The sequence below is a fragment of the Erythrolamprus reginae genome, chromosome Z (genome assembly GCF_031021105.1).
Source record: "Erythrolamprus reginae isolate rEryReg1 chromosome Z, rEryReg1.hap1, whole genome shotgun sequence".
Lineage (NCBI taxonomy): Eukaryota > Metazoa > Chordata > Lepidosauria > Squamata > Dipsadidae > Erythrolamprus > Erythrolamprus reginae.
In genome coordinates this window covers 3,427,725-3,454,122 of record NC_091963.1, presented here as the reverse complement: position 1 = coordinate 3,454,122, position 26,398 = coordinate 3,427,725, and the positions used below count along the sequence as shown (strand labels likewise).

At 43.1% G+C, this 26,398-nt stretch overlaps 1 protein-coding gene across 1 annotated transcript in view; it reads right to left on the bottom strand.

Annotated features, from left to right (window-relative positions):
* Positions 1 to 4,585: 4,585 nt before the first annotated feature.
* Positions 4,586 to 26,398, bottom strand: part of WNT3A (Wnt family member 3A) — an 83,576-nt gene continuing 61,763 nt past the window's right edge. The window contains exons 3-4 of the mRNA XM_070729617.1: positions 6,773 to 7,038; positions 4,586 to 6,070 (exon numbers count right to left, since the gene is read on the bottom strand). Coding sequence (XP_070585718.1) covers positions 5,591 to 6,070; positions 6,773 to 7,038 — 746 coding nt within the window. The 3' untranslated portion in view covers positions 4,586 to 5,590. The remainder of the gene's footprint in view (positions 6,071 to 6,772; positions 7,039 to 26,398) is intronic.

Genomic DNA, 26,398 nt, shown 5'->3' with positions numbered 1-26,398 from the left:
CACTCCCCCCTCTTCCCCTTCCCCCTCCTCACCCTCCCCCCTTTCTAGGATTGAAAAACATCCAAGCTCAGATAACATTAAGGGCCCAACACTCCCCCCTCTCCTTCTCCTCTTCTTCCTCTTCTTCTTCCTTCTTCTTCTCCTCCTCCACATCCTCCTTGCAACTTCCTCCTCTTTTCTAGCATACTGATGACGTTCCCTAGTTGGGTCATGAAATATCTGCAAGAAAACCACCAAGCTCAGAGAGCACCAACGACCCAATACTCCCCCTCCCCCTCCTCCTCTTCTTCTTCCTCTTCTTCCTTCTTCTTCTCCTCATCCTCCTTGCAGCTTCCTCCTAGAACTGATGACATTCCCTAATTGGATCATGAAATGTCTGGGAGAAAACCACCAAGCTCAGAGAACACCAAGAACCCCACAGTCCTTCCTCCTCCTCCTCCTCCTCTTCCTCTTCCTCCTCGTCCTCCTCGCTAAGAGAGCATTAAGGACCATTACAGCAATAGTTCAATCCTGAATAGCAAATATATTCTCATATCAGTGTAGTGTTTTTGTCACCTGGTCTTTGAGATTCAATTTATGCTACCAGTTTGGCAGTTAGTTGACCACTGCCTGGGATTATTGCACCTGCGGAGATGGTGACATTTAACCATATAGGTGTTCCCTGGAACACTGCTTCTAAGGCAGTAGTCGGATTCAAAATGTTTTACTACCAGTTCTGTGGGCATGGCTTGGTGACTGTGGCAGGGAAAGGATACTGCAAAATTCCAATTCCCTTCCGATCATCTGGGACTTGGGAGACAGAGAATAGATGGGGCGGGGCCAGTCAGACGTGGTATTTATTATTTATTAGTCATACAAATATAGAAACATAGAAACATAGAAGACTGACAGCAGAAAAAGACCTCATGATCCATCTAGTCTGCCCTTATACTATTTTTTGTATTTTATCTTAGGATGGATCTATGTTTATCCCAGGCATGTTTAAATTCAGTTACTGTGGATTTACCAACCACGTCTGCTGGAAGTTTGTTCCAAGGATCTACTACACTTTCAGTAAAATAATATTTTCTTATATTGCTTTTGATCTTTCCCCCAACTAACTTCAAATTGTGTCCCCTTGTTCTTGTGTTCACTTTCCTATTAAAAACACTTCCCTCCTGAACCTTATTTAACCCTTTGACATATTTAAATGTTTCGATCATGTCCCCCCTTTTCCTTCTGTTCTCCAGACTATACAGATTGAGTTCATGAAGTCTTTCCTGATACGTTTTAGGCTTAAAACCTTCCACCATTCTTGTAGCCCGTCTTTGGACCCGTTCAATTTTGTCAATATCTTTTTGTAGGTGAGGTCTCCAGAACTGAACACAGTATTCCAAATGTGGTCTCACCAGCACTCTATATACTGTAGTGGGATCACAATCTCCCTCTTCCTGCTTGTTATACCTCTAGCTATGCAGCCAAGCATCTTACTTGCTTTTCCTACCGCCCAACCACACTGCTCACCCATTTTGAGACTGTCAGAAATCACTACCCCTAAATCCTTCTCTTCTGAAGTTTTTGCTAACATAGAACTGCCAATACAATACTCCAATTGAGGATTCCTTTTCCCCAAGTGCATTATTTTACATTTGGAAACATTAAACTGCAGTTTCCATTGCTTTGACCATTTATCTAGTAAAGCTAAATCATTTACCATGTTACAGACGCCTCCAGGAATATCAACCCTATTGCACACTTTAGAGTCATCGGCAAATAGGCAAACCTTCCCTACCAAACCTTCCCTTATGTCACTCACAAACATATTAAAAAGAATAGGACCCAGAACACCGCTTGTAACCTGACTCTGCTCAGAATACTCGCCATTAACAATAACTCTCTGATGTCTATGCTTCAGCCAGCTGCAAATCCACTGAACTATCCAGGGATTAAGTCCAATCTTCACTAATTTATCTATCAGCTCTTTATGTGGAATCGTATCAAAGGCTTTACTGAAGTCCAGATAGGCAATATCCATGGCACCACCTTCATCCAACACCTTTGTGACATAGTCAAAGAAATCAATGAGATTAGTCTGACATGATTTGCCTTCAGTAAAGCCATGCTGATTTGGGTCCAATAAGTTATTGTTTTTTAGGTGCTGATTTATCCTCTTTTTGAGTAGAGTCTCCATCAATTTAACTATAACTGATGTCAAGCTAACTGGCCTGTAGTTACCAGCTTCTTCTCTACTGCCCTTCTTGTGGATAGGAACAACACTGGCCATTCTCCAATCCTCAGGAACATCTCCTGTTAACAGGGATTGGTTAAACAAATCAGTCAGGGGGGCAGCAATGACAAATCTGAGTTCTTTAAGAACTCTGGGGTGGATGCCATCTGGACCCATTACCTTATTTATCTTTAATCGTTCAAGTTTTTCTAAGACATTGGCTTCTAAGATCACTGGAGCTGAATCCGTACGGCTGGAAGCAATGCTATATCCATCTATAGTATTATATTGTAAGGTGTCTTTTGAGAAAACTGAACAGAAGTAGCTATTGAAATGGTCAGCGATCTCCTTATTCCCATCAATGCATGTATCATTCCCGGTACTAAGCTTCGTGATGCTGCAGTTTTTCTTCTTCCTATCACTAATATATCTGAAGAAGGTTTTATCCCCCTTCTTTACAGATTTGGCAATTTCTTCCTCTTTTGAGGCTTTAGCCTCTGTTTCACCTCCTTCTGTCTCATTTTATACACCTCTCTATCAGCTATACTTCCAGACTCTTTATACCTCCTGTAGGCAGCCTTTTTTTCATTGACTATAGCCCTTACATCATTGCTAAACCATAGGGGTTTCTTCTTCCTTTTACCTTTAGTTATTTGCCTTACATACAGTCCAGTGGCTATATATAGTATTGTAGTATGTTTAACATAATATAAAAATAAAGTAGAGATAGAAAAGATAAAAAGACAGTAGGACAGGGATGGTAGTCACAAAGGTGCACTTATGCACGCCCCTTACAGACCTCTTAGAAAAAGGGAGAGGTCTATTGTAGATAATGTAAGGTTGAAGGTTTAGGGATTGGGGGAGGAAACAGCAGAGTCCAGTAGTGACTAGTTCTATTGCTTAGTTCTCCAGAACTGGTCAGAACTGGCTGGAACCCATCTCTGTTCTAAGGTTTGGTGAACCTTCTATTGAGTGTTCTACCATAGCAACACAAGCTCCTTGCTTTCATTGGTGTACAGTATTGTAACACCAGGAGCACAAACACAAAGGTGCACAATGAGCATGCAACTTTGCATTTGTTTTGCTTTTTTCTCTAAAGTGTAGAATCCCATAGATGTCTCTGATACATAGAAAAGCTATCTAGGCATGCGTGGGAAAACTCCTTGGGCTTCTCTGGACTCCATTGCCGGTTTAATAGAGGGATAGAATCAAGACCATGTGAAAGATTAATGCCACTTTATAATGCCATACTTGGAATGCTACATCCTCAATGTAAAAAAGATGCGGACTCTAGAACGAGTGCAGAGAAGAGCAACGAAGATGATTAGAGGACTGGAGGCTAAAACAAAGAAACGTTTGCAGGAACTGGGTATGCCTTTAATGAAAATGAGGACTAGGGGAGACATGATAACCACAAAAAAGAGGGAGTCAACCTGTTCTCCAAAGCACCTGAAGGCAAACAGTGGCTGGAAGCTAATCAAGGAAAGAAGGAACCTACAACTAGGGAGAAACATCCTGACAGTGAGAACAATTAATCCGTGGAACAACTTGCCTTCAGACATTCTGGATATACCAACACTGGGGTTTTTTTAAAGAATTCATCCTGAGTAATATAGGGTCTTCTGCTTGAGCCAAAGGACTAGTCTAGAAGACCTCCAAGGTCTCTTCCGATTTTTTATTCTGTAATTCTATGCCCTGAGGTTTTTGTGTTTATCTGTTGTGTATGGTCCCAAAAATACATATTTGAGGAACTATTGGTCCTCACAAGTCTCTTCTCTTTACCAGTCTGGATCTACTCTCTGGATGCAACTGGAAGTACACTGCTAGGTTGTGATTAATTGCGCTGCTGAAAGAGGAATTAGAGGATGTACCGCATTCCAAGACACCACACAGTCCTGGGTAGGGAGGAAAAGATTTAGGTATCTCTACCTAGAATCTCTTAGGATATATCTACAGACAGTCCTCGACTTACAACCCTTTGTTTAGTGATTGTCCCAAATTACACAGCACTGAAAAGAAGAGACGTACAGCCATTTTTCACACAATTGTTGCAGCACCCACAGGCTCAAGGGATCAAAATTGGGGGTCACATGATCTCCATTTCCAAGCCTCTCATAAGAAAATTCAATGTTTTTCTAACTTAACAGCTGCATGCTTCGCTTAACAACAGGGGCAAGAAAGTTCATATAAAGTTCATATAAACTCACTTAACAACCGTCTTACTTAGCAACGGAAATTTTGGGTTCAACTGCAATCGTAAGTTGAGGACTAACTGTACCCCAGCTGGGAACAAGTAGAGGAAGCATTTTGACGCGGGGCAACGGGCGCACAGCAGGCGGACGTTTGACCTTGAAATCAAAACCCCATCAAAATCAGTGATGACCATGGATTCAACATTTTATTTCATGTCTTGCATGGCTCAAATAAAGATGAAGACTATTCAGAGAGAAGGACCTGGTTTCTCATTCTCTCTATCACAGCAATACAATATTTGTTGTCTAACCATACAATAAGGCATTGATCACAAGAGAACCATTTATTGGATCTGATAAATGTCCAAGTGTAGATAACCAGCCCAGTGCGACAAGATGACTTCTCGCAGCCTGAACGAGAAAAAAAACACAAATGTCCTCGAAACCAATTCCAGGCAGCACGAGAGAGTCCTACTTGACCCACAGCATGTATGTGTGTGTGTGTGTGTGTATCTTTTGTCCAACATGCTGTACGAGCACAATTGTCTCCTCAAAATGTGGTGGAAACATCACCTCCCATAATGGCATGAGACATTGTTATCATCCAGGTCCGGAGGCCACACACACGGCCCATCCATAGAGCAAAGGGTCTGCTCAGATCCTTTTAGTTCCCTCAAGAAGTTATGGGAGATCTTTGATAAACCATCACCTGCAGACAGTTTTCAGTCCCACACGACAAAGTCCTGATTTACACTTGGTGTGTAATACAAGGATCCTCGTGCAGAATCATCTTCCGAATTCAGAATTCACCTACCGATCCGGTGACTTGTGGTTTCAAAGAAGGAAGGGGTGACACCCAAAAGACAACTACAGAGCACCCCCGACCCAATTCTATGTCTAGTTAAAGAAATCACCATCTCTTCTCTGTAGAACGATAGTGAGAGTGAATGACCTCTCTGTTCGTTTCTCTCGTTGACGGCATTGCAAACAGAACAACTTCCAGGCGGGACGACCCAGAAGACCATCAGACCTATCCTAGTCCACCCATTTTAACTTCTCGTTCCCTCTCTTTCTCTCTCTCTCCATTTGTCTTCATTCACTCTCAAGAAGTCTTTTTTTGTTCTCCCCCAACTAAAAAACCCCCATGTTCTTTCCGGTTCATTCTCCTACAATGGAGCAGGTTAATTCCTTCTTACTTGCACGTGTGGACGTCGTAGATCCTTATGCATTCCTGGCAGCTGACATAGCAGCACCAGTGGAAGATGCAATGGCACTTCTCCTTCCTCTTCTCAGTCCTCGTGTTGTGCCCGCGGCCACAACACAGCAGGTCGCAGCCATCGATGCCGTGCGAGGTGATGTTGCAGACTCTGTCGCGGGTGCCGAACGAGCCGGTTTCAGGGTTGGGTTCGCAAAAGTTGGGGGAGTTTTCGTAGTAGACCAGGTCTCGCTCCGTGGGCGCTTTGAAGAAGTTATATTTCGGGCGCAGGGTCTCAACCCAGCCGCGGGATTCTCGGTGTTTCTCCACCACCATCTCAGAAGCACTGTCGTACTTATCTTTAAGGTAGTCGCCGATGACCCGGAAGTCTGGTTGAGACCACCAGCAGGTTTTGACCTCACAGCTGCCAGACAGTCCGTGGCACTTGCATTTGAGATGCATGTGGTCTATGATGGACTGAAAAAGAGAGAAAGAAAGAGAGAGAGAGAGAAGGAGGGAGGGAGGAGGGAAGGAAATAGAAAGAAGGGAAGGAAGGAAGGAAAAAGAAGAAAGGAAGAAAAAAAGGAAAAGGAAAGGGAGGACGGAAAAAAGAAAAAAAGTCAAAAGGAAGGAAACAAAGGAAGGAAAGAAAAAGAAAGGAAAGTGAGAAAGGAAGGAAGGAAACAAGAAAAGGGAGGGAGGTAGGAAGGAAAAAAGAACAAAAAACAAAAGAAAAGAGAAAGAGAAACAAAGAAAGAGGGGGACAAAGAAGCAGAAGATTAATTGATCATAATATTTGTACAGGAAGTCCTCAACTTACAAGCATTTGTTTAGTGACCATTGGACATTGCCACAGCCCTGAAAAAAAGGTTGACATAGGACCATTGCAGTGTCCCTTAAGGTCACGTCATCAAAATTCAGATGTGTGGCAACTGACTCATACTTATGATGGTCTCAGTGTCCCAGAGTGATCAATCGCCTTGCTTAGCAACCGAAATTCAGGTCCCGATTGTGATCGTAAGTCGAGGACTACCTGTTTTAGAAGTGGGGTAGATGGCTTATGTGTCCCTGCTGCAGTGCATGGACGTGTCTGTACGTCAATTTCAAATCGGAAGAAAATGTCATCTTTCAACGCGGACCCTGTTAAGGGAACGCAAACAAGAGGACCACAATCCTTACCGTCCGTCCTGCTTCGTTGTTGTGTCTGTTCATGGCCGAGCGAGCATCCGGGCGGTTCTCTCGTGCATCCGCAAATTCCCGTGACACCATGCTGCCGAAGTCCACGTCCTCGCTGCAGCCACCCCACTTCCACCCTTCTCCAGGGGGGCCTTTGTGACGGTTGTCACAGCCACAGATCGTGGAAGACCCTTCGGCGCAGGATCGGGTGACGGCGAAAGCAACACCGGCGGATGCAATAGCGTGGACGAAGGCCGATTCCCGGGTGGCTGCAGAAAAAAAGGGAAACAACTTGTCAGAAGATCCCAAAAGGTGACTGGGATAATCCCAGCCATCATAAATGTGAGTCAGCTGCCAAATTTCTGAATTTTGATCACGTGACCAAGGGGATGACGCAAAGGTTGTAAGTGAGAAAAATGGTCATAACTCACTTTCCCCCCCAGTGGCCTTGTGACTTTATATCATCACTAAATGAACGGTTGTAAATTGAGGACTACCTGTAATGGAATAAGAAAGTTGGACGGGACCCTGGAGATCTTTAGTCCAACCCCCTACTCAAGCAGGAAAACCCATACTATTTCAAACAAATAATGGTCTAATCCAGTGATGGCGAAGCTTTTTTTGGGGGGGTGCCAAAAGGGCGCATGCGATAGTACACAGGGCACATCAACACCCATAATGCAATGCCCTCCCCCCACACATGCCCCCCCCCACACACACGCCATGCTGCTCCCCACCACACATGTGTTCAGGCCTCACTGAAGCCTACAAAAGTAGGCCCGTTGCATCCAGAGGCTTTCCTAAAGCCTGTGGAGGGCAAAAATTGCTTCCCTCCGCCCGCCAGAAGGACAAAAATAAGATGGCCAACACACACATGCGTGCTGGAGCTGGCGTAGGGCAAAGCCTCGCGTGGCCTCGGATATGGCTCCACGTTTCAATGGGTTCGTTATCAAGGATATAATCTCTTCTTAAAAACTGTCAGTGTTGATTTCCGGGATCAATGAACAATTTGTTATTGCCTCTTCTGGCTGGGGTTATAGGTAATCCTCAATTTATAACCATTCATTTAGTGACTGCTTGAAGTGATAACTGCAGTGAAAAAAAGGGATTTATGACCATTTCCCCTTTTGCCACTATTGCAGCCATCCTTGTGGTCATCTGATGTGATCCAAATTCGAAGGCTTGGAAATTGACTGGTATTTATGACGATTGGACTATCCTAGGAGTCAGTGATCTCATTTGTGACCTCTAGACAAAGGCCACAGGTGGCACGCAGAGCCATATCTGCTGGAACGCGGGCCGTTGCCCTAGCTCAGCCCCAATGTCCATGTGTATGCTGGCCAGCTGATTTTTGGCTCGCACAGGGGCTCGGGGGGGGCGTTTTGGCTTCCAGAGAGCCTCTAGGGGGATGGGGGAGGGTGATTTTACCATCCTCTGGCTCCAGGGAAGCCTTTGGAGCCTGTGGAGGGTGAAACACGAGCCTACTGGACCCACCAGAAGTTGGGAAACAGGCTGTTTCCAGCCTCCAGAGGGCCCCCAGGGGGTGGGGGAAGCTGTTTTCACCCTCCCCAGGCATTGAATTATGGGCGTGGGCACTCACACATGCGTGATAGCATGCACGCATGCTCTTTTGGCACCCGAGATAAAAAAAGTTCACCATCACTGCCATAGAGGAAGCCAGATTCAGTTGACAACTGTGTTAGTAATTTAAAAATCACAGTGATTCACTTAACAACAGTGGCAAGAGTGGACAAAACTCTCTTAACAAATATCTCGCTTAGCAACAGAAATGTTGGGCACAATTGTAGTCATAAGTTGAGGACTGTCTGTAAAACAAAGCAAACCAATGCAGAGCAGAAAGGAAAGCAGAGCAAAATAAAGTAAAATAAAATAAGATAACAAAATAAAAAAAAATTCAATGAAATAAATCAATAAATAAAATATTTCATATAACATCATGTAATATAACACCATATATTATTATATATGGTAGCATAATATTGTACCATAATACAGTGTAATATGATATCATATAATGTTATATAATATATAAAAATAAATAGTTGTGCACTGGTCGAAACAGGCAGCAAATGGAAAATTCCTTGCTGCCCTGGAAGGGTTATCAGCCACACTATAAATGCTATTGTGTGATAACTTTAAATTCATACCTGCCCACTGGCCATCACCTTCAGAGTTGTACAAAGATAAACCAAAATTCCAATATGATACCTGAACAGGCCATTCTAAAAATTTACATTAAATATCGCACGTCCGCAGCTTCTTTAAAATCCTGAAGCCTTCAGAAATTAGGATTTTCCTTTTAATCGTATCATCTCAGACCCATGTCCAAAGAGACAATTACATCCCTCATACTTGCTTAACCGTAATGTGGGTAGCTACCTTTAACCTGGCTCAATGTAATCCACCTATTGTGGTTTATGGCTGAGCCAGACCGCAACCACTTGTTTGACCAAGTGTGCTTTTTAAAAAAAATCTGGGCTCACTCACACATTGCTTTAATCTGGTGTTTCTTTGCAGCCTGAAGATGTTTGGTCTTCAACTCCAAGAATTCCTCAGCCAGAACGGTGGGTAGAAAGAGAAGAGAGAGAACAGAGAAGACAAGAGAAAGGAAGGGAAAGGAATGAAAGAGAATGAAGGAGGGAGGGAAGGGAAGAGGAAGTAAGGAAGGAGAATAAAGAAGGGAAGGAAGAGGAAGGAAGGAAAAGGAAGGAGGAGGAGAAAGGAAGGAGAAAGAAGAAGGGAAAGAGGAAGGAGAAAGAAAGGGAAGTAAGCAGGAAAGAGGGAAGGAGTGGGTAGAGAGAGGAAAGGAAAGGAAAAGATTGTTCCTTTCTAAGCTTTTTTTATAAACAACATTCTCAATTTTCACAGGTTGAAAATGTGTAGAGACTCGGAATTCCCCAGGCATCACACATGGACTTTAATACCCAGAGTTCTTCAGCCAACATGCATTGGAACTCCTCATACTGGCTGGGGCAATTCTGGGAGTGGAAGTCCACCCATTTTCAAGATGCCAATGTGAAGAAACACTGCTCCAGCCTGTCATACCAACAGAAAAATCCAATATTTTTAGGGCTCCTCTATTCCTTAGGAGGTTTCTTGGTGGCCCCATCAAAAGATCTCCGAAAGGACCTTCCCTTTCTTGTGGCTTTGAGCAGGGATGAAGAAAGATGAGACAAATCCCCCAGGGTCTCCAAAAGGAGCTTCTAGCTCCTCACCCACCCCTGCCCGGATGCTTTGGAACAGACCTGACCCTCCTGAGCTCCAGCGAGGTGCCTCAGGCTTTGCAGAAGAGCGAAAGAGGATGAGAGGAACGCAGTTGTAATGGAAGTGAAGGGTTATTAAGATGCCATATAAAAATGTAAGCCCTTTGACGGAGATAAGAGCCGAGGGGGCTGGGGGCATATTTGTTAGCCGGCCTGGGTGGTTTGCCAGAGGTGTAGCCGTGACAAGCAGCAGGTCATGACTTGAGATGTTCGTGGTAGGCCTTTTGGAAGGACTGAGGGGTGGGCCAGAATGGGGGTGGAAGGCAAAGCTTTCGAAACCAGGGTATGGCAAAGCCTCCACAGTTTGACCGACCTGCGCATTAAAGCCCCCTCCTGAAGAACCTTGTAGAGCACTTGTACATGTCTTAGAAAGGTGGGAGGAAAGAGGAGAAGGCCAACAGAGGTTATGGTGATGATGGAGGCATGGGTGGGCTCCACTATGGAGAGTTGAATAGCTAAGTTGGAGACAGGTCCTTATTGATAAGTCCTATCCAGTGGTTGCTCAGAGTCAACAGTCTTGAAGGCACATAAACCTACCCAACATTTAGTTGGTGCATTTTTCTGAAGAAGACCTTAATGAAGTTGGTAAGGGTAGAAGGAGAGAGAAGTAGGGCACAATGATGAGAAGGTGGGTATAGACTCAGTTTACCCTGGGGCGCTTTTGGAAGACTTGAAGGTCACCTCGAGGTTCGATTACTGCAACGCTCTCTACATGGGGCTACCTTTGAAAAGTGTTCGGAAACTTCAGATCGTGCAGAAACACGGCCGCGAGAGCCATCGTGGGACTTCCCAGATTTGCCCACATTTCTACAACACTCCGTGGCCTGCACTGGCTGCCGATCAGGTTCCGGTCACAATTCAAAGTGTTGGTTATGACCTTTAAAGCCCTACATGGCATTGGACCAGAGTACCTCCGGAACCGCCTGCTACTGCACGAATCCCAGCGACCAGTTAGGTCCCACAGAGTTGGCCTTCTCCGGGTCCTGTCGACTAAACAATGTCGTTTGGCGGGCCCCAGGGGAAGAGCCTTCTCTGTGGCGGCCTCGGCCCTCTGGAATCAACTCCCCCCGGAGATTAGAACTGCCCTCACCCTCCTTGTCTTTCGTAAATTACTCAAGGCCCACCTATATCGCCAGGCATGGGGGAACTGAAACACCTTTCCCCCAGGCTCTTTTATGTTTGGTACATATGTGTTGTTTGGTTTTTAAATATGATAGGGTTTTATATGCTTCTTTTTAATATTAGATTTGTTTCGCTATAATATTGTTTTTTATTATTGTTGTGAGCCGCCCCGAATCTACGGAGAGGAGCGGCATACAAATCTAATAAATAATAATAATAATAATAATAATAATAATAATAATAATAATAATAATAATTATTATTATTATTATTAATTATTATTGAAGGATGGGGCAGATCTTCTGGAGAAGATGGATCTGTGTGGTCACTAAAAGTCAACATTGGCTTCACCATCAATCAATTAATGCACAATTCCTTTGAGAAGCCAAAGATGGAAGAGAAGGGTAGCATAGGACAACCAGAAATAAAGGGGGTGGGCTGAGTTACAGTTGGGATGGAGGCACTGTTGGGAGACTTGAAGGACCAGGTTATGGAAAGATCTTCCTGGAGAAGATCTACCTATCTGGAAGAGGTGGGTTCCTCTCAGATTGGACGGGTTCACCCAAACTAGTAGCAATCAGCTAGTGAGGTCATGATGATGTCACGGAACCAGTTTGGTCAGTGCTGGTCTATGGGTGCCACCATCTTTTTTTTTTTTTAAAGGGGGTTTTCTGAATTTTTTTCTGGCTTTAAAAAAAAATAGCAATAGCACTTAGACTTATATACTGCTTCATAGTGCTTTACAGCCCTCTCTCTAAATGGTTTACAGAGTCAGCCTCTTGCCCCCAACAATCTGGGTCCTCATTTTACCCACCTTGGAAGGACGGAAGGCTGAGTCAACCTTAAGCTTGGTGACATGTGAACTGGTGAACTATAGCCGGCAGCTAGCAGAAGCAGCTTGCAGTACTGCACTCTAACCACTGCACCACCAAGACTCATTTTCTTCTGAAGAAGCTGAGTTTCCAGCACTGCACATATGTCGCCCTCTTGTTTTTGGCTTTTTTGTTTTTAATCTTGCAGCACTGCGCATGTGCACGCAAACTGTGGGTATAACCACAAGGCATGGCGCATGAGAAAGTGAACCGGCAGCAAGGTAAGTTAGAACCCACCCCTGCTATCTGGACACTGAAACTTTGACACCAACTTGATGGCAGATAATCTATCGGTCAATCACTGCAAAGACTCGGCTTCCTTAAGAAGTCAATTGTATTGGGAAAGATGGAAGGGAAGAGAAGAAGTAGGTTACCAAGAGAAGGTGTATCGACTCAATTATGGTGGAATCAACGGAAGGACCAGTTTAGGGACAAATCATCCTGGATAAATTACATCTGTGTGATCACTAGGGTTGGAAATGGTTTGATGGCACACCATCCATCCATCCGTCTATTTGTCCAACCATGCATCTATCCTTCCATCCATAATCCCATCTTCATCCCATCCATCCATTGTCCCGTCTGTCATTTCATCCACCCCTACTTCCCTCCATCCATTTATCCATCATCTCATCACCTCATTTATCCATTGTTCCACCCATCATTCCTTCCATCCATACTCCTGGCTCTATCATCCATCCATCCATCCATCCATCAGGCTGGTGGAAATCTTTTTTGAAGGATGACCTTGAAGATAGAATCCCTTAAGAAAAAAATGCCAGCAGTTCTCCTTGGAAGAGGAAGACTTTAGAATTAAATTTGCGCTGGCTGAAGTTTATTTACAACACAGAATGAAACCTTGACCAATATCCATTTCTGACCTCTTTGGGCAATTGCTAGGCTGCCAACAGGCATAAAATGAACAGATTTTAACTTCATGATGGCTGGGGAATTCTGGGAGTTGAAGTCTACCAATTTTGAAGAGGGTGGCTGAAACAATGACATGGCATTCATCCACCTGCTTAAGGGCACCAAAAGCTTGATTATTATCCTAGAACATTTGAAAATCTGACCAAAATCTTTTAACTTGTAAACTTTAACCATGTTTTAAATTTGTTTTAACTGTGCTCCTAATCACCCTTTTCCTTGATTTTATTGTATTGTGGGTAACCAAAGTCACCGAGGTAGGGTGGAGGATGTAGAAGTTTGATCAATCAACAAAATAAATAAAACAGATCTTTTAAGATTGATAATAATCATAATATTCGATTCTACAGATAGTCCTCGACTTACAACAGTTCATTTAGTAACAGTTCATAGTTAGAACACCCTGAAAAAAATGAAGTTATCGCCACTTTTCTCTCTTACGACCATTGCAATATCCCCAGGGTCACGTGATCAAAATTCAGACATTTGTATGTATGTGTGTGTGTGTGTGTGTGTGTGTGTGTGTATATATATATATATATATATATATATATATATATATACACACACACACACACACACACACACACACACATATATATATTTATACACATACATACATATATGCATACATACATATAAATTTGGACGCTTGGCTACAGATTCATATTTATGACAGTTGTAGTGTCCCAAGGTCCTAGGATCAAAATCACTGAGGGAAGCCAAATTTACTTAACAAATATTTTATTAGAGTAACAATTGCATTTATTCATTTAACAACTATGGCAAGAAAATTCATAAAATGGGGCAAATTCACTTAACAAATGTTGCATATGTTTGCAACATACATTTGGGGTTCCATTATGGTCATAACTCGAGAACTACCCTGTTCCATGTGTAAAGGGCCAAAGGTCACTTAAGGGAAGGTGGACGATCTAGAAATTAGTTGAATAAATAAAATGTATCTTTTAATATTGATAATAATAATAAGGGTGTTTCTCTTCACTTCTACAGATAGTCCTTAATTTATGACAGTTCATTAGTGACCATTCGAAGCTACCATGGCACTGAAAAAAGTGGCTGAGGACCATTGTTCTCCATTTTATTATTTTATTTTATTGATTCACAGGAAGTCCTTGTCTTACAACATTTCACTTAGAGACTGTTCAAAATTACAACAGCAATTTTATAAAATGTTTTTTTCCCCCAAATTTATGATCATTGCCACGTGATCAAATTCAGATGCTTGGAAACTGATTCATATTTATGACGGTCGCAGCGCCCCGGGTCACGAGATCCCCTTTAGTGACCTTTAGACAAGGCAATGGGGAAGACAGATTCTTTTAACAACTGCAGTGATTTACTTAACCACTGTGGCAAACAAAGGCCGTAAAATGAAACAACGCTCGTTCAATATAAATTTTAGGATGACTTGTGGTCATACGTCAAGGACTGCCTGTTCTGAATTAGTGTTGTTCTTGTTTTTAAAGATACTTCCAGTTGCATTTATATTATTTTATAGCACTGGGCTTCTGTGGATTACACTAAAATGATTTATTGTCTAAGTTGACATCACCTTAGAAACACGCTGGTTAATCTTCTAGTGGTTGTCTTGTGTACCTGCAAAGCTTGGTTATTGCTCAGTCTAGCCTGCTTAGCCAACAGAGTGCTCCCTGGATTATGTGAGCCCCCGAACAGATTAATTCGGGAAGTGGGCAATTAAAGAGAAATGTTAGCCAACTCCGGAAGGCGGTTAGACAGGTTTTGGTGGAGCACCAAAGCAAACTTCCTAACCTCAGGCCATGAGTAAGGTGGGACTCTAACGCTCATAATCCCCAGCCAGTACAGTAGGCTAATATTCACACAATATTCACCAGTATCCAATACAGATGGTCCTCGACTTACTACCAAAATGTCTGTTTCTAAGCAAGACAGCTGTTAAAGTGAGTTTTGCCACAATTTTACAATGTTTCTTGTTACAGTTGTTAAGTGAATCCCTTTGGTTGTTAAGTTGAGTTACACAGTTGTTAAGTGAATCTGGCTTCCCCCATTGACTTTGCTCATGACCCTGGGAGTCGTAAATATGAGTCAGTTCCTAACCACCTGAATTTTGATCACATGAAACTTCAAATCATCTGAAATGCAGCCACCAAGTGGTTATGATCCTTCCCAGGCATATCCATATTTCACCATCACTCTGCGGACTGCATTGGCTGCCGATTAGTTTCCGGACTCAATTCAAAGTGACCTACAATTCATGACCTACAAAGCCCTACGTGGCATCGGACCAGATTATCTCCGAGACCGCCTTCTGCCGCACGAATCCCAGCATCCGGTCAGGTCCCACAGAGTCGGCCTCCTCAGGGTCCCATCAACCAGACGATGTCACTTGGTGGGACCTAGGGAAAGAGCCTTTTCTGTGGGGGGCCCGGCCCTTTGGAATCAGCTCTCCCCCAGAGATTCGCACCGGACCCACCCTCCTTGCCTTCCAAAAGAGTTTAAAGATTTGTCTATGCTGCCAGGCCTGGGGTCTTTAGATCTTCCCCCCTGACCAAGGAGTGTCTAAGTCTGTTTCATGGAGTGAATGGTAATGAATGTTTTTAATTGTATTAGAACTTTTACGTTTTTTAATTACATTAATTGGATTCAGATATATTGTTATGTTTTCTTTGATATGTTGTGAGCCGCCCTGAGTCCTCGGAGAGAAGCGGCATACAAATCCAATTAATAAATAATAAATAAATAAACAATCAATCGTGGGGATGCTGCAACGGCTTTAAGCGCGAAAAATGAAAATAAGTCACTTCCAACACCGACGTTGGACAAACAACTCCCTCCCTCAAAACATCACTACAGAGCACTGCACACCAAGAAAACTAGACACAAGAACATTTTTTCCCAAACACCATCACTCTGCTAAACAAATAATTCCCTGAACCACTATCAAACTATTTACTAAGTCTGCACTACTATTACTATTAGTTTTTACCCATCTTTCCTATCACCCATTTCCTCCCACTTATGACTGTATGACTGTAACTTGTTGCTTGTATCCTTAAGATTTTTATTAATATTGATTGTTTCCTCATTGCTTATTGACCCCTGTGACAATCATTAAGCGTTGTACCTCATGATTCTTGACAAATGTATATTTTATTTTATGTACGTTGAGAGCATCTGCACCAAAGACAAATTCCTTGTGTGTGCAATCCCACACAATAAAGAATTATGTTCTGTTCCACTCCACTCCATTCCATATTCTGTTCTCTTTATTATTATTGGACTTGTATGCCACCCCTCTCCAAGGACCCAGAGCGGGTCCTGTTCTGTTCTCTATTGTGTCCTGTTCTGTTCTGTTCTATTTGTCTGAAATGATAGAGTTTCCTGCTTGAGCAAGCGGTTGGACTAGATAACTTCCAAGATCCATTACAATGCTGTAATTCTGCTACAGGTAGTCCTCAATTTATAACAGTTCATTTAATAACTGTTTGAAATTACAATGGGACTGAAAAGAGTGAACTTTGGATTGTTTGTCACACTTAACAGCCATTGCAGCCTCACCTTGGTCATGCGATCAAAATTCAGATGCTTGGCAATTGATTCATATTTATATTTATATTCATGTTTATGACGGTCTCAGTGTCCCGGGATCACGTGTTTGCCTTTTGCGACTTTCTGACAAAGTCAATGGGGAAGTCCAGACTCACTTAACAACCATGTTACTAACTTAACAACTGCAATGATCCACATAACAACTGTGGTGAGAAAAGTCATAAAATGGGGCAAACCTCACTTAGCAAAATAAATTCTGGGCTCAACTATGGTCCATATGTTGAGAACTACCTGTGTTCTGGTTTTTTCAGTGGTGTTGTAATATCGGTCACTAAATGAATCTGTTCCCTATAATTTTTTGGGGGGGTGGGCGGAAAAGTATAGTGTCTAAATAAATAAACAAACAAACAAACAAACAAATAAAAAACCCACCCTGTTTTGCCTCAGAGAATTTCAAAATAAAATACTGTACTGTGTGTCTATCACAGTGAGCTCATAATAGGGCAACTCTATCAATATCAAAATGCCACTTAAATAGTTGAGCTAGTTTCAAACTAGATTTTGATTTTCTTTCTCTCTTCCTTACTCCCATTCTTTTTCTTTCTCTTTTCCTTCCTCTCTTTTTTCTATCTGTTTCTCTCTCTTCCTCTCTTCCTCTCTCTCTCCTTCCCTCTCACTCTTTCCCTCTCGGCTTCTGGGCAGGTTTGGAAAACTCTGAGTTGATGATGATTTTTAAGTGAGCGATTGCTCACTGCTCAGCTTAGAGGGAACTATGAAATGAATGATTCTAAGCTGAGGACCGCCTCTGTTGACCCAGTAGTTCAAGAAGAAAATTCCCCAGAAGCCATCCAAAACATACAGTATAATCACTGTAACAATCCCTATGTAAGGCAGCCAGGCAGGAGACGAGCAGAGGGAATGTTCAAACCCAACTAGGAATCGGATGACGAAATGATGAAAACTCTTAAATTTCACAACACATGGACACTTGTCAACCAACGTTTCTACTGAGCATATCTGTGAGTATCCTATACCAAGTTGACTCCTAAAAGGCTAGGGAGTTCCTGAAAGTTTGGCATTCAGACACCTTGGAGATCCATGGACACATTGAGATAAGCCATCTTTACATGCCATTCAAAAGAGACAAAAGTGACGAGGGAAAGGAAATAGATCCAAATGCATCCTCTCTAGATAGGCAGGGATTAAGACTAGATAAAAAAATTAATCAGAAAACAATATCCTCAAGGTGTCACCAAAGAGAAAACCACACCCCAGCCACAAGGTAGGTTACTGAATATAAACAGGGAGCAAAACCCATTTACTTCTAGCTCTTATGAGGTTCCCTAGTTGAGTTCATGACTTTGAGTTCATGAGTTTCATGAACATTTGCAAGCAAACCACCAAATTCAGAGAACACCAACGACCTCACAATTTTCCTCTTCCTCCTCCTCCTTTACAAATCTCACTCCCTTTTGGCATTGTTGATATTTCCTAGTGGGATTATGAAACATCTGCAAGAAAATCACTGTAAGGGAGGTGCATAAGTGCACCAGTGTGCCTTCCATCCCCTGTCCTAAGGTCTCTCTTATGTTTTTACTAGCTTCATGAATATGAACTCCATTATTCCCAATGATAATTTCTTCTATATTATTCCTAATGTTTTCACCCCTATTCTTCTATTGATGTATGTTGCTATGGTTATATCCTCACATACCTACATTATGTATTAGACTAAATAAATAAATAATTTTTAAAAAAAACTATACTCAGACAGCACCAATGATCCCACAGTCACCCTCTTCCTCTTCCTCGTCCTCTGCTAAGCCCCACTTTCCTTCTAGCACTGACCACATTCCCTGGTTAGGCCATGACTCAGAGCATACCAAGGACCTCCTCCAAGTTCCAACCCTAATCCTAAATGCACTACAATTTCCTCCAAAACCCAACAACAGGTATCACGCAGAACCACAACTCGGATCCACCTCAGCCTACAGAAACTGAGACATGGTCTCCTCTGTCAATAGATTTCGACAGGCAGACATTTGCTCTTGGCATACAAAAAGCAAAAGCGAGAAGCAATTCCGAATCAATATTTGGTTTCCAACGTGCCCAATATTTTTGCCGAAAGCAAGGATCCAAAACTTGTGGTTTATCCCTCCCATCTTGTTTAATTCCTTTCCAGCCTTCGGGTTCAGCTTCCCACGCATCTGTGGCGTTCTCCATAAATTACAGGTAGGTTAAAAAAACTTCCAAGTCTCTCCCTCTCTCCTTTTTTCTTTGCAATATTTTTTTCTTCTTCTGGGATAATCTCTACCTCAACCTGGTGCCTTGCCAAAGTTTAATAGTTTTGATTGCTGCATTATATGTTCTTGGGGAATCATAAACGATTATTTTTTTCTTTTTTTTTCTTTTAAAAAAATCTCTCTCTCTCTCCCTTTGCCCCGGGAAACTTAGGTGTCTAGGAAAGGAAATTTTTCCATGTATCTTCATGATTTCATCGCGATGGGATCTGTAGAAACAGATTGTTTGCTTCAAGCATTAGAATAATTAAAAAAAAAATCCTTAGCAATAAAGGGAAGCAAGAGAAAAAATTCAAAATGGTGGTGGCAGGCATCCCTCCCTCTCTCCCTCTCTCTCTCTCTCTCTCTCTCTTTCTCATAACTCTATTAAAATTCAGAACCAAACATTTAAGATTTAAGCTGAAATAAAAAGGGGGAAAGGTCAAAGGAAAGAATGGAAGGGACCCAAAATGCATTCGACAACTAACAAAGATGCAAAGATTATTCTTTTTTAATTTTCATGCTATACCTAAGACATTCTCCAAGGTAAATAAGCTCGTATTGAAAAAGCTGCGATACAGGTGGTCCTTACAAACAGAACTAAGCTCCAAATTTCCCTTGCTAAGTGAGACAGTTGAGTAAATTGCGCTTCATTTAACGACCTTTCTTGCCACATGGACTTTGCTTGTCAAAAGATCACAAAAGGGAGATCAGGTGACCCTGGGACACTGCAGCCATCATAACTATGAACTTTGTTGTCAAGCGTCGTAATTTTGATCATGTGTCCACGAGGATGCCGCAGTGGTTGTAATCGTGAAAAGCAGTAACAAGTCACTTTTTCAAGACTCCCTGTGCAATTTAGTTTGTATCATCTTACAACGACAACTGAGCTGAAAATGTTGTTGCGAAGCGAGACAGTTGCTTTGTCCCATTTTGCAACCTCGACTTATGATTGCAATTAGAAGCAGAATATCTCTTGCTAACTGAGGCAGCCTGCTTTTATGACCCTTATTGCCACAATTCTCACACAAATCTCTGCAGCTGTTAAGCGGATCACATGGTTGTTAAGCGAATCCAGCTCCCTTTGTTGATGTTACTCGCCAGAAGCCGGCTGGGAAGGTCACAAAAGAGAATCACATGACCCCGGAAGGCTGCAACCGTCATAAATACGAGCCCATGGGGATGCTGTGATGGTCATAAGTGAGAGGAATGGTTGTAAGTCCCCCTTTTGGGGACGGCACTGCAACGTCGAACGATTGTGGTTGTAAGTCGACAACGACTAGCTTCTGACTGGCATCCAAAAATTCAATTTTGAGTTTATGCTTTGTTCAAACTGTTTGATAAGACCTTGTCGTGTTTGAATGGGTGCATGAAATTATCCTCAGGGCGCCCGATGCTCCTTTCAGATAAATAACCCATTTAATAATTTCAGGAAAGTTATTAAAGCCTAGATCCCTGCCAAGAAATGGTGTATATCTTCACGGTAGGTGGAACATATGTTTGGGTTACTTAGGCAACACGTCCAAGTTTGTAAGAACACGGCGAATTGCGCACCTTCAAATCAAAACTTGACTTCCCAAAAATCAAAATTTGGAAAACTTCCAAAATTAACTCCAGAGACAATTCGCCTAACTATTCCTGTTGTTTTGACACAGACACACAAATAGGATCTGATCCGGGAGCAGGATTCATATCACAGCAGGCTCCTGCCTCATCAATCAATTAATTTGATTTTTTTTTAACTTTTATCTTAAGAGCTGGATTAGGGTTCACTCACACTGACTGAGGGCAACTTATTTTGATCACGTGACCACAGGGGGATGCCACAGTGGTCATAAGTGTGAAACACAGTAACAAGTCAGGGACCGGCTTCTGCTACACGAATCCCAGCGACCAGTTAGGTCCCACAGAGTGGGTCTTCTCCGGGTCCCATCAACTAAACAATGCCATTTGGCGGGACCCAGGGGAAGAGCCTTCTCTGTGGCGGCCCCGGCCCTCTGGAACCAACTCCCCCCGGAGATTAGAATTGCCCCCTCCCTCCTTGCCTTTCGTAAGCTACTTAAAACCCACCTCTGCCGCCAGGCATGGGGGAACTGAGATACGCTTTCCCCCTAGGTCTTCACAATTTTATGCATGGTATGTGTGTATGTATGTTTGGTTTTTTATTATAATGGGTTTTAAATTGTTTTTAGTATTGGATTATTGTTATACGCTGTCTATTATTGCTGTTAGCCGCCCCGAGTCTCCGGAGAGGGGCGGCATACAAATCCAATAAATAAATAAATAAGTCACTTTTTTCAGGACTCCCTGTACAATTTAGCTTGCATCGACATTCGAGCTGAAAACAAAAGGCCCCAAGGAGTGAAGTCAATATCCAGCCACCCCCAGTGACAGCAACTGAACCAGTCACTTGTGGGCGTCCTTGTTGGTCTCTGAGCTGAGTGGTTTTCTTGAAGACGTTTCAAGACCTGACTAGGTAACATCATCAATGCTAGAAGGGAATGGGCTTTGCAGAGAGGAGAACTGTGGGGTCTTTGTTGCTTTCTGCAGCCATTTCGTGACCCAACTTGGTAACATAATCAGTGCCTTAAGAATTTGCTCTGCTTGTATGCCAGGACAGAGTTTCTGGTTTTGTGGATTGGGAGGAGGGGGAAGGGATGGTTGTTTGTGAGCACCAGGCAACCTTGCATACGTGGGCAGCTCCATTTTGCCCAAAGCAGTCCTCTTCCTCCTCTCCAGGACCATCCCCTGCCTCGTAGCGCTGATGATATTCCCTAGTTGGGTCAGAAAATAATCAAACTCAGAGCTCCAAGAACCCCACCAATCTCCAACTAATATCCTCTTCTATGGAAACCGCTTTATGGGTTCCATACCACCCTGGGGTCCACAGGCCAAATGGTCACACCTTTGTCTTTAAGGACTTTTGAAAAGAATGTCAAAGTGTGTGGGACAAATGTTTTCTCTGCAGGAATGATGTTCCACAGGGATGGAGCCACTGCAGAGAAGACCCTTCTGGGTCACACTATATGCGTAGGTTAAAAAAAAAGTGACTTATGACCAGCTTTCACACTTAACAACTATTTCAGCATCCCATTGCTCACGTGATCAAAATTCCAGAGCTGGGCAACGGATTCATATTTAGGACGGTCACAGTAATCCCACAGTTATGTCACCTTTCGAGAAGCTAAGTCAATAGGAAAGCCGGATTCCAATAAACAACCACAGTGATCCACTTATCAACCGGGGCAAGAAAGATGGATGCAAAACTCACTTTAACAACTGTTTCGCTTAACAACCAAAGGTTTAATTGGTGTCATAAGCTGAGGACTCCATGTATTGCAGCATATCGAAGCCCAGTCTTGTGGCCAAGTGGAGCATTGGACGTGTTTCGCAAGGGATCCCCCTGCCTGCCCCACTGTAAGTGACCTGCAGCCCCTCCCTCAAAAATGTTCAGCCGTTTAGGATGTGTTCGCAAGACCCTGCTTTTCATCCACGCCTTGTATCGTCTTGCTAAGGGGAGGCTACAACATCAGTATATCATTAACTCAGGCCAAGAAAAAGGGGCCGTTGAGGGGGACCTTCGCCCCACGCCCTGCTGGGGTCTGCTCAGAGCACAATATCCCAGCGACGGGCAGATTAAGGCCCTGCGTATCGAGCAAAATGTGTTTTTCTCCCCACAATTCACACGCCCTCGCAATTGTTCGATGCCACCGTTTTGAATGGAGAATTTCCCAATTGCCGGCGAGCGGACGCATAGTTTTACGTTGCTATGACTTAGTTTGGGGTCTTGCTAATCAGGGACCAAAGCAAACTTCATATAAAATATCTCCGGGCCATTGTGAGCTTAACGCACCGTGACATTCTCGTCACAAAATAGGGATAAAGTCACCCCAGCAGGTATCAGGGGCCGACTTTGCAAGCCCTGCCGGCTCCACCGTCCGACGGAGTCAAGCCGAGAAGGATGAGATCTTGAAATTTAGGCGCAGGTAAGTTGAGCAGAGACGCTTTTCTTAGCCAGATTTAAGACATGGGTGTTTTTGCAAGGAAAGAGAGGTGGTGAAAACATTTGGGGCTTTGTTGTTTGATGTTTTAGTTCAAGAAAAGACACCCAACCTCCCATTCTCTAGAATAATTGGATCAGGCTAGGCCAGGATTTCTTACGTTTAGCAACTTTAAGAGGGGAGGACTTCCACTCCCAGAATCCTCTAGACATGCTCTAAAAGGCACGTTCAATTCATGCTCTAAGATGCAAGTTTTTGACTTATGACAATCACGGAGCCTCGAATTTATTTATTTATTTTAGCAAATTTCCACTTCTAAACTGTTTAATTAGTTTTTACCACCATCCTTGCCACAGTTCTTAATAGAATCCCCTGGCAGCTGTTATCCTAACAACACAGTTATTCATTGAATCTGGCTTCCCCATCGACTTTGCTTGTCAGAAGGTTGGAAAAGGAGAATCGGGACACTATGACGGTCATAAATACGAGTCATTTGCCAACTGTTCGAATTTTGATCACGAATCCATGGAGAGGGGCGGCGTAATTATTATTATTATTATTATTATTATTATTATTATTACTACTACTACAACGGTCATTAAGTGTGAAAAACAGTTATAAGTCACTTTTTTCAGTGCTGCTTTAACTTTGGTCAGTCACTAAACGAACGGTTGTAACTTTGAGGACTACCTTGAGCCCTTTGGCATTGCTTTCATTCAAATTCTTGATCTTAGCAATTGGCTTTTAAAACCCCACATCATCATATGCCATCACCTAAGTGACCTTGCCAAAAATTGATACACAGGTACTCCTTAACTTGCAATCATAATTGAGCCCGGAATTACAACGGTCAGTTGTGCCACTCATTAAGTGGATCATCGACCATCTTTCGGCTGTGGTGAGGAGGGCGTTTGCCAAGGTTCGCCTGGTGCACCAGTTGCAGCCCTATTTGGACAGGGAGTCATTGCTCACAGTCACTCATGCCCTTATCACCTCGAGGTTCGATTACTGCAACACTCTCTACATGGGGCTACCTTTGAAAAGTGTTCGGAAACTCCAGATCATGCAGAACGCGGCCGCGAGAGCCATCGTGGGGCTTCCCAGATTCGCCCACGTTTCTACAACACTCCGTGGCCTGCACTGGTTGCTGATCAGTTTCTGGTCACAATTCAAAGTGTTGGTTATGACCTTTAAAGCCCTACATGGCATTGGACCAGAGTACCTCCGGAACCGCTTGCTACCGCATGAAACCCAGAGACCGATAAGGTCCCACAGAGTTGGCCTTCTCTGGGTCCCGTCGACTAAACAATGTCATTTGGCGGGCCCCAGGGAAAGAGCCTTCTCTGTGGCAGCCCCGGCCCTCTGGAATCAACTCCCCCGGGAGATTAGAACTGCCCCCACCTTCCTTGTCTTTTGTAAGCTACTCAAGACCCACCTATATCGCCAGGCATGGTGGAATTGACACCCCTCCCCCAGGCTTTTATACTTTATGTTTGGTATGTATGTGTTTTTTGGTTTTAAATGATAGGGTTTTATATGTCTTTTTCTCTTAATATTAGACTTGTTCCACTGTAACATTGTTTTTATTATTGTTGTGAGCCGCCCCGAGTCTTCGGAGAGGAGCGGCATACAAATCTAATAAATTATTATTATTATTATTATTATTATTATTATTATTATTATTATTATTATTATGGCTGTAGGCTTTGACAATATTTTTTTTGGCGGCAGCAGTGTTAAGCAAATATATTTGCTGGGGGTCTCTGAGCTTGGGGCTCTTCTTGTAGACGTTTCATGACCCAACTAGGTAATGTCATCAGTTCTGAAAAGGGATGGGTTGCAGACTGCATGAGGAAGAGGAGGAGAACTGTGGGGTCCTTGGTAGCTCTAGGAGTTTATGGTTTTCTTGCAGGTGTTTCATTGCCCAACTAGGTAATGTCATCAATGCTGGAAAGTAGGGGGTGATTCTAGTTTCTAGCACTGATGATATTATCTAGTTGGGTCATGAAATGTCTGCAAGAAAAAACCCTCCCAAACTCTGAGACCACAAAGGACGCCCCCACCATTTCTAAACCCCTTAAACCTCCTAATTTCTCTCCCTGGGGGTTTCATTCTCGTTACTTTCCTGCGTGAAGTTTCTCAAACTCACAGCTCTCTAAACCCAGTAGCTTTTCCCTGCATTTTCAAGCATATTTTGCGGTTTTGATCGATTTCCTAAGCTGATTCCCTCCCAGCCCCCCAGGGGAGAATTTATCCATGATTGTTCGGGTTATGTTATCTCTCCTTTTAATTATCAATTTTCTTGTTGCAGCATCCTCTACCTCCTCTTTCAAAACCTATGTTAATCGACAATTGGCTCCTTAGGTTGACTCACTGGGACATGATTAATGTCTTTCTCATTTGACTAACTATTTCTTTGTACACAAGATGTAGGAATTTAATTAAAGTGTTCTTCATTCTATGCCATTTCTGGGCAAAAATTCAAATATCCAAAGGGTGTATTCAAATGAACGGAAAGATGCCAGCAAAAAATGTCTTGTTCCTTCCTCTTTCTCGTTCTCTCTTGGGTTTTCCCCAAAGCCAAAATTCAAGCCGACAAATTCAGTAGAAGGTAGTCCTCGAATTACGACCTCAAAGGAGCCTTCCTGTTGCAGGTGGTCCTCGACTTACACCCATAAGGGAGGCCAACATTTCTAAGTGGAGAAGTTGTTAAGTGAAGGGTGCCCCTTTTTTGCAAGCTTTCTTGCCACCGTTGTTAAGTGAATCACTTCAATTCTCAAGAAAGCATCACAGTTGTTAAGTGAATTGGGCTTCCCTGTTGACATGGCTCGCAGAAGGGGATCACGTGACGTCAGCTGTCTTAAAGTGAGTGAAAAAAGGGACTTATGACCATTTTTCACACTTACGACCATGGCAGTTTCCTCCATAGTCACATGATCAAAATCCAGCCACATGGCAACTGACTCACATTTATGACGCTTGCCAGGGTCACATGATGGGGGAAAGGCAGATTCGCTTAACAGCCCTATGTTACTAATTTAACGACCGCACTGATTCACTTAACAACAGTGGCAAGAAAGGTCGTAAAACGGGGCAAAGCTGGCTCTGCAATTGTCTGAAACTTTGGGTTGTCTTAAAGTAGTTAAAATCAAAAACTACTTACTTGTAGTTTCCAGCACCCATTCCTTACGTCACAAAACCTGTGCAATGAATGAAAATGACTCTCTCCATACCACTTGGACCTCCGCTCCCATTATCCCCCAGCAGCATGTTTGGCTCAGGATTATGGATCCTGAAGTCCACCCTGGGGAATGGGGGAACCTATTCCTCCTGGGTCTCTTTCTTCCTAGTATGGCCATAATAAAAATAAAGAGTTTTTAAGAAGTTCAGCTTTGCCAATTCCCCTATGGAAAATCCAATGATTCTTTGCATTCAGTCCATCTTTCTTTCACACCTGCCCAATTTTGCAATTCAGTTTTGGACTCTGAAGGGAAAGAAGAATATCTCCGAGACCGCCTTCTGCCGCACGAATCCCATCAACCGATTAGGTCCCACAGAGTGGGCCGTCTCCGGGTCCCGTCAACTAAACAAT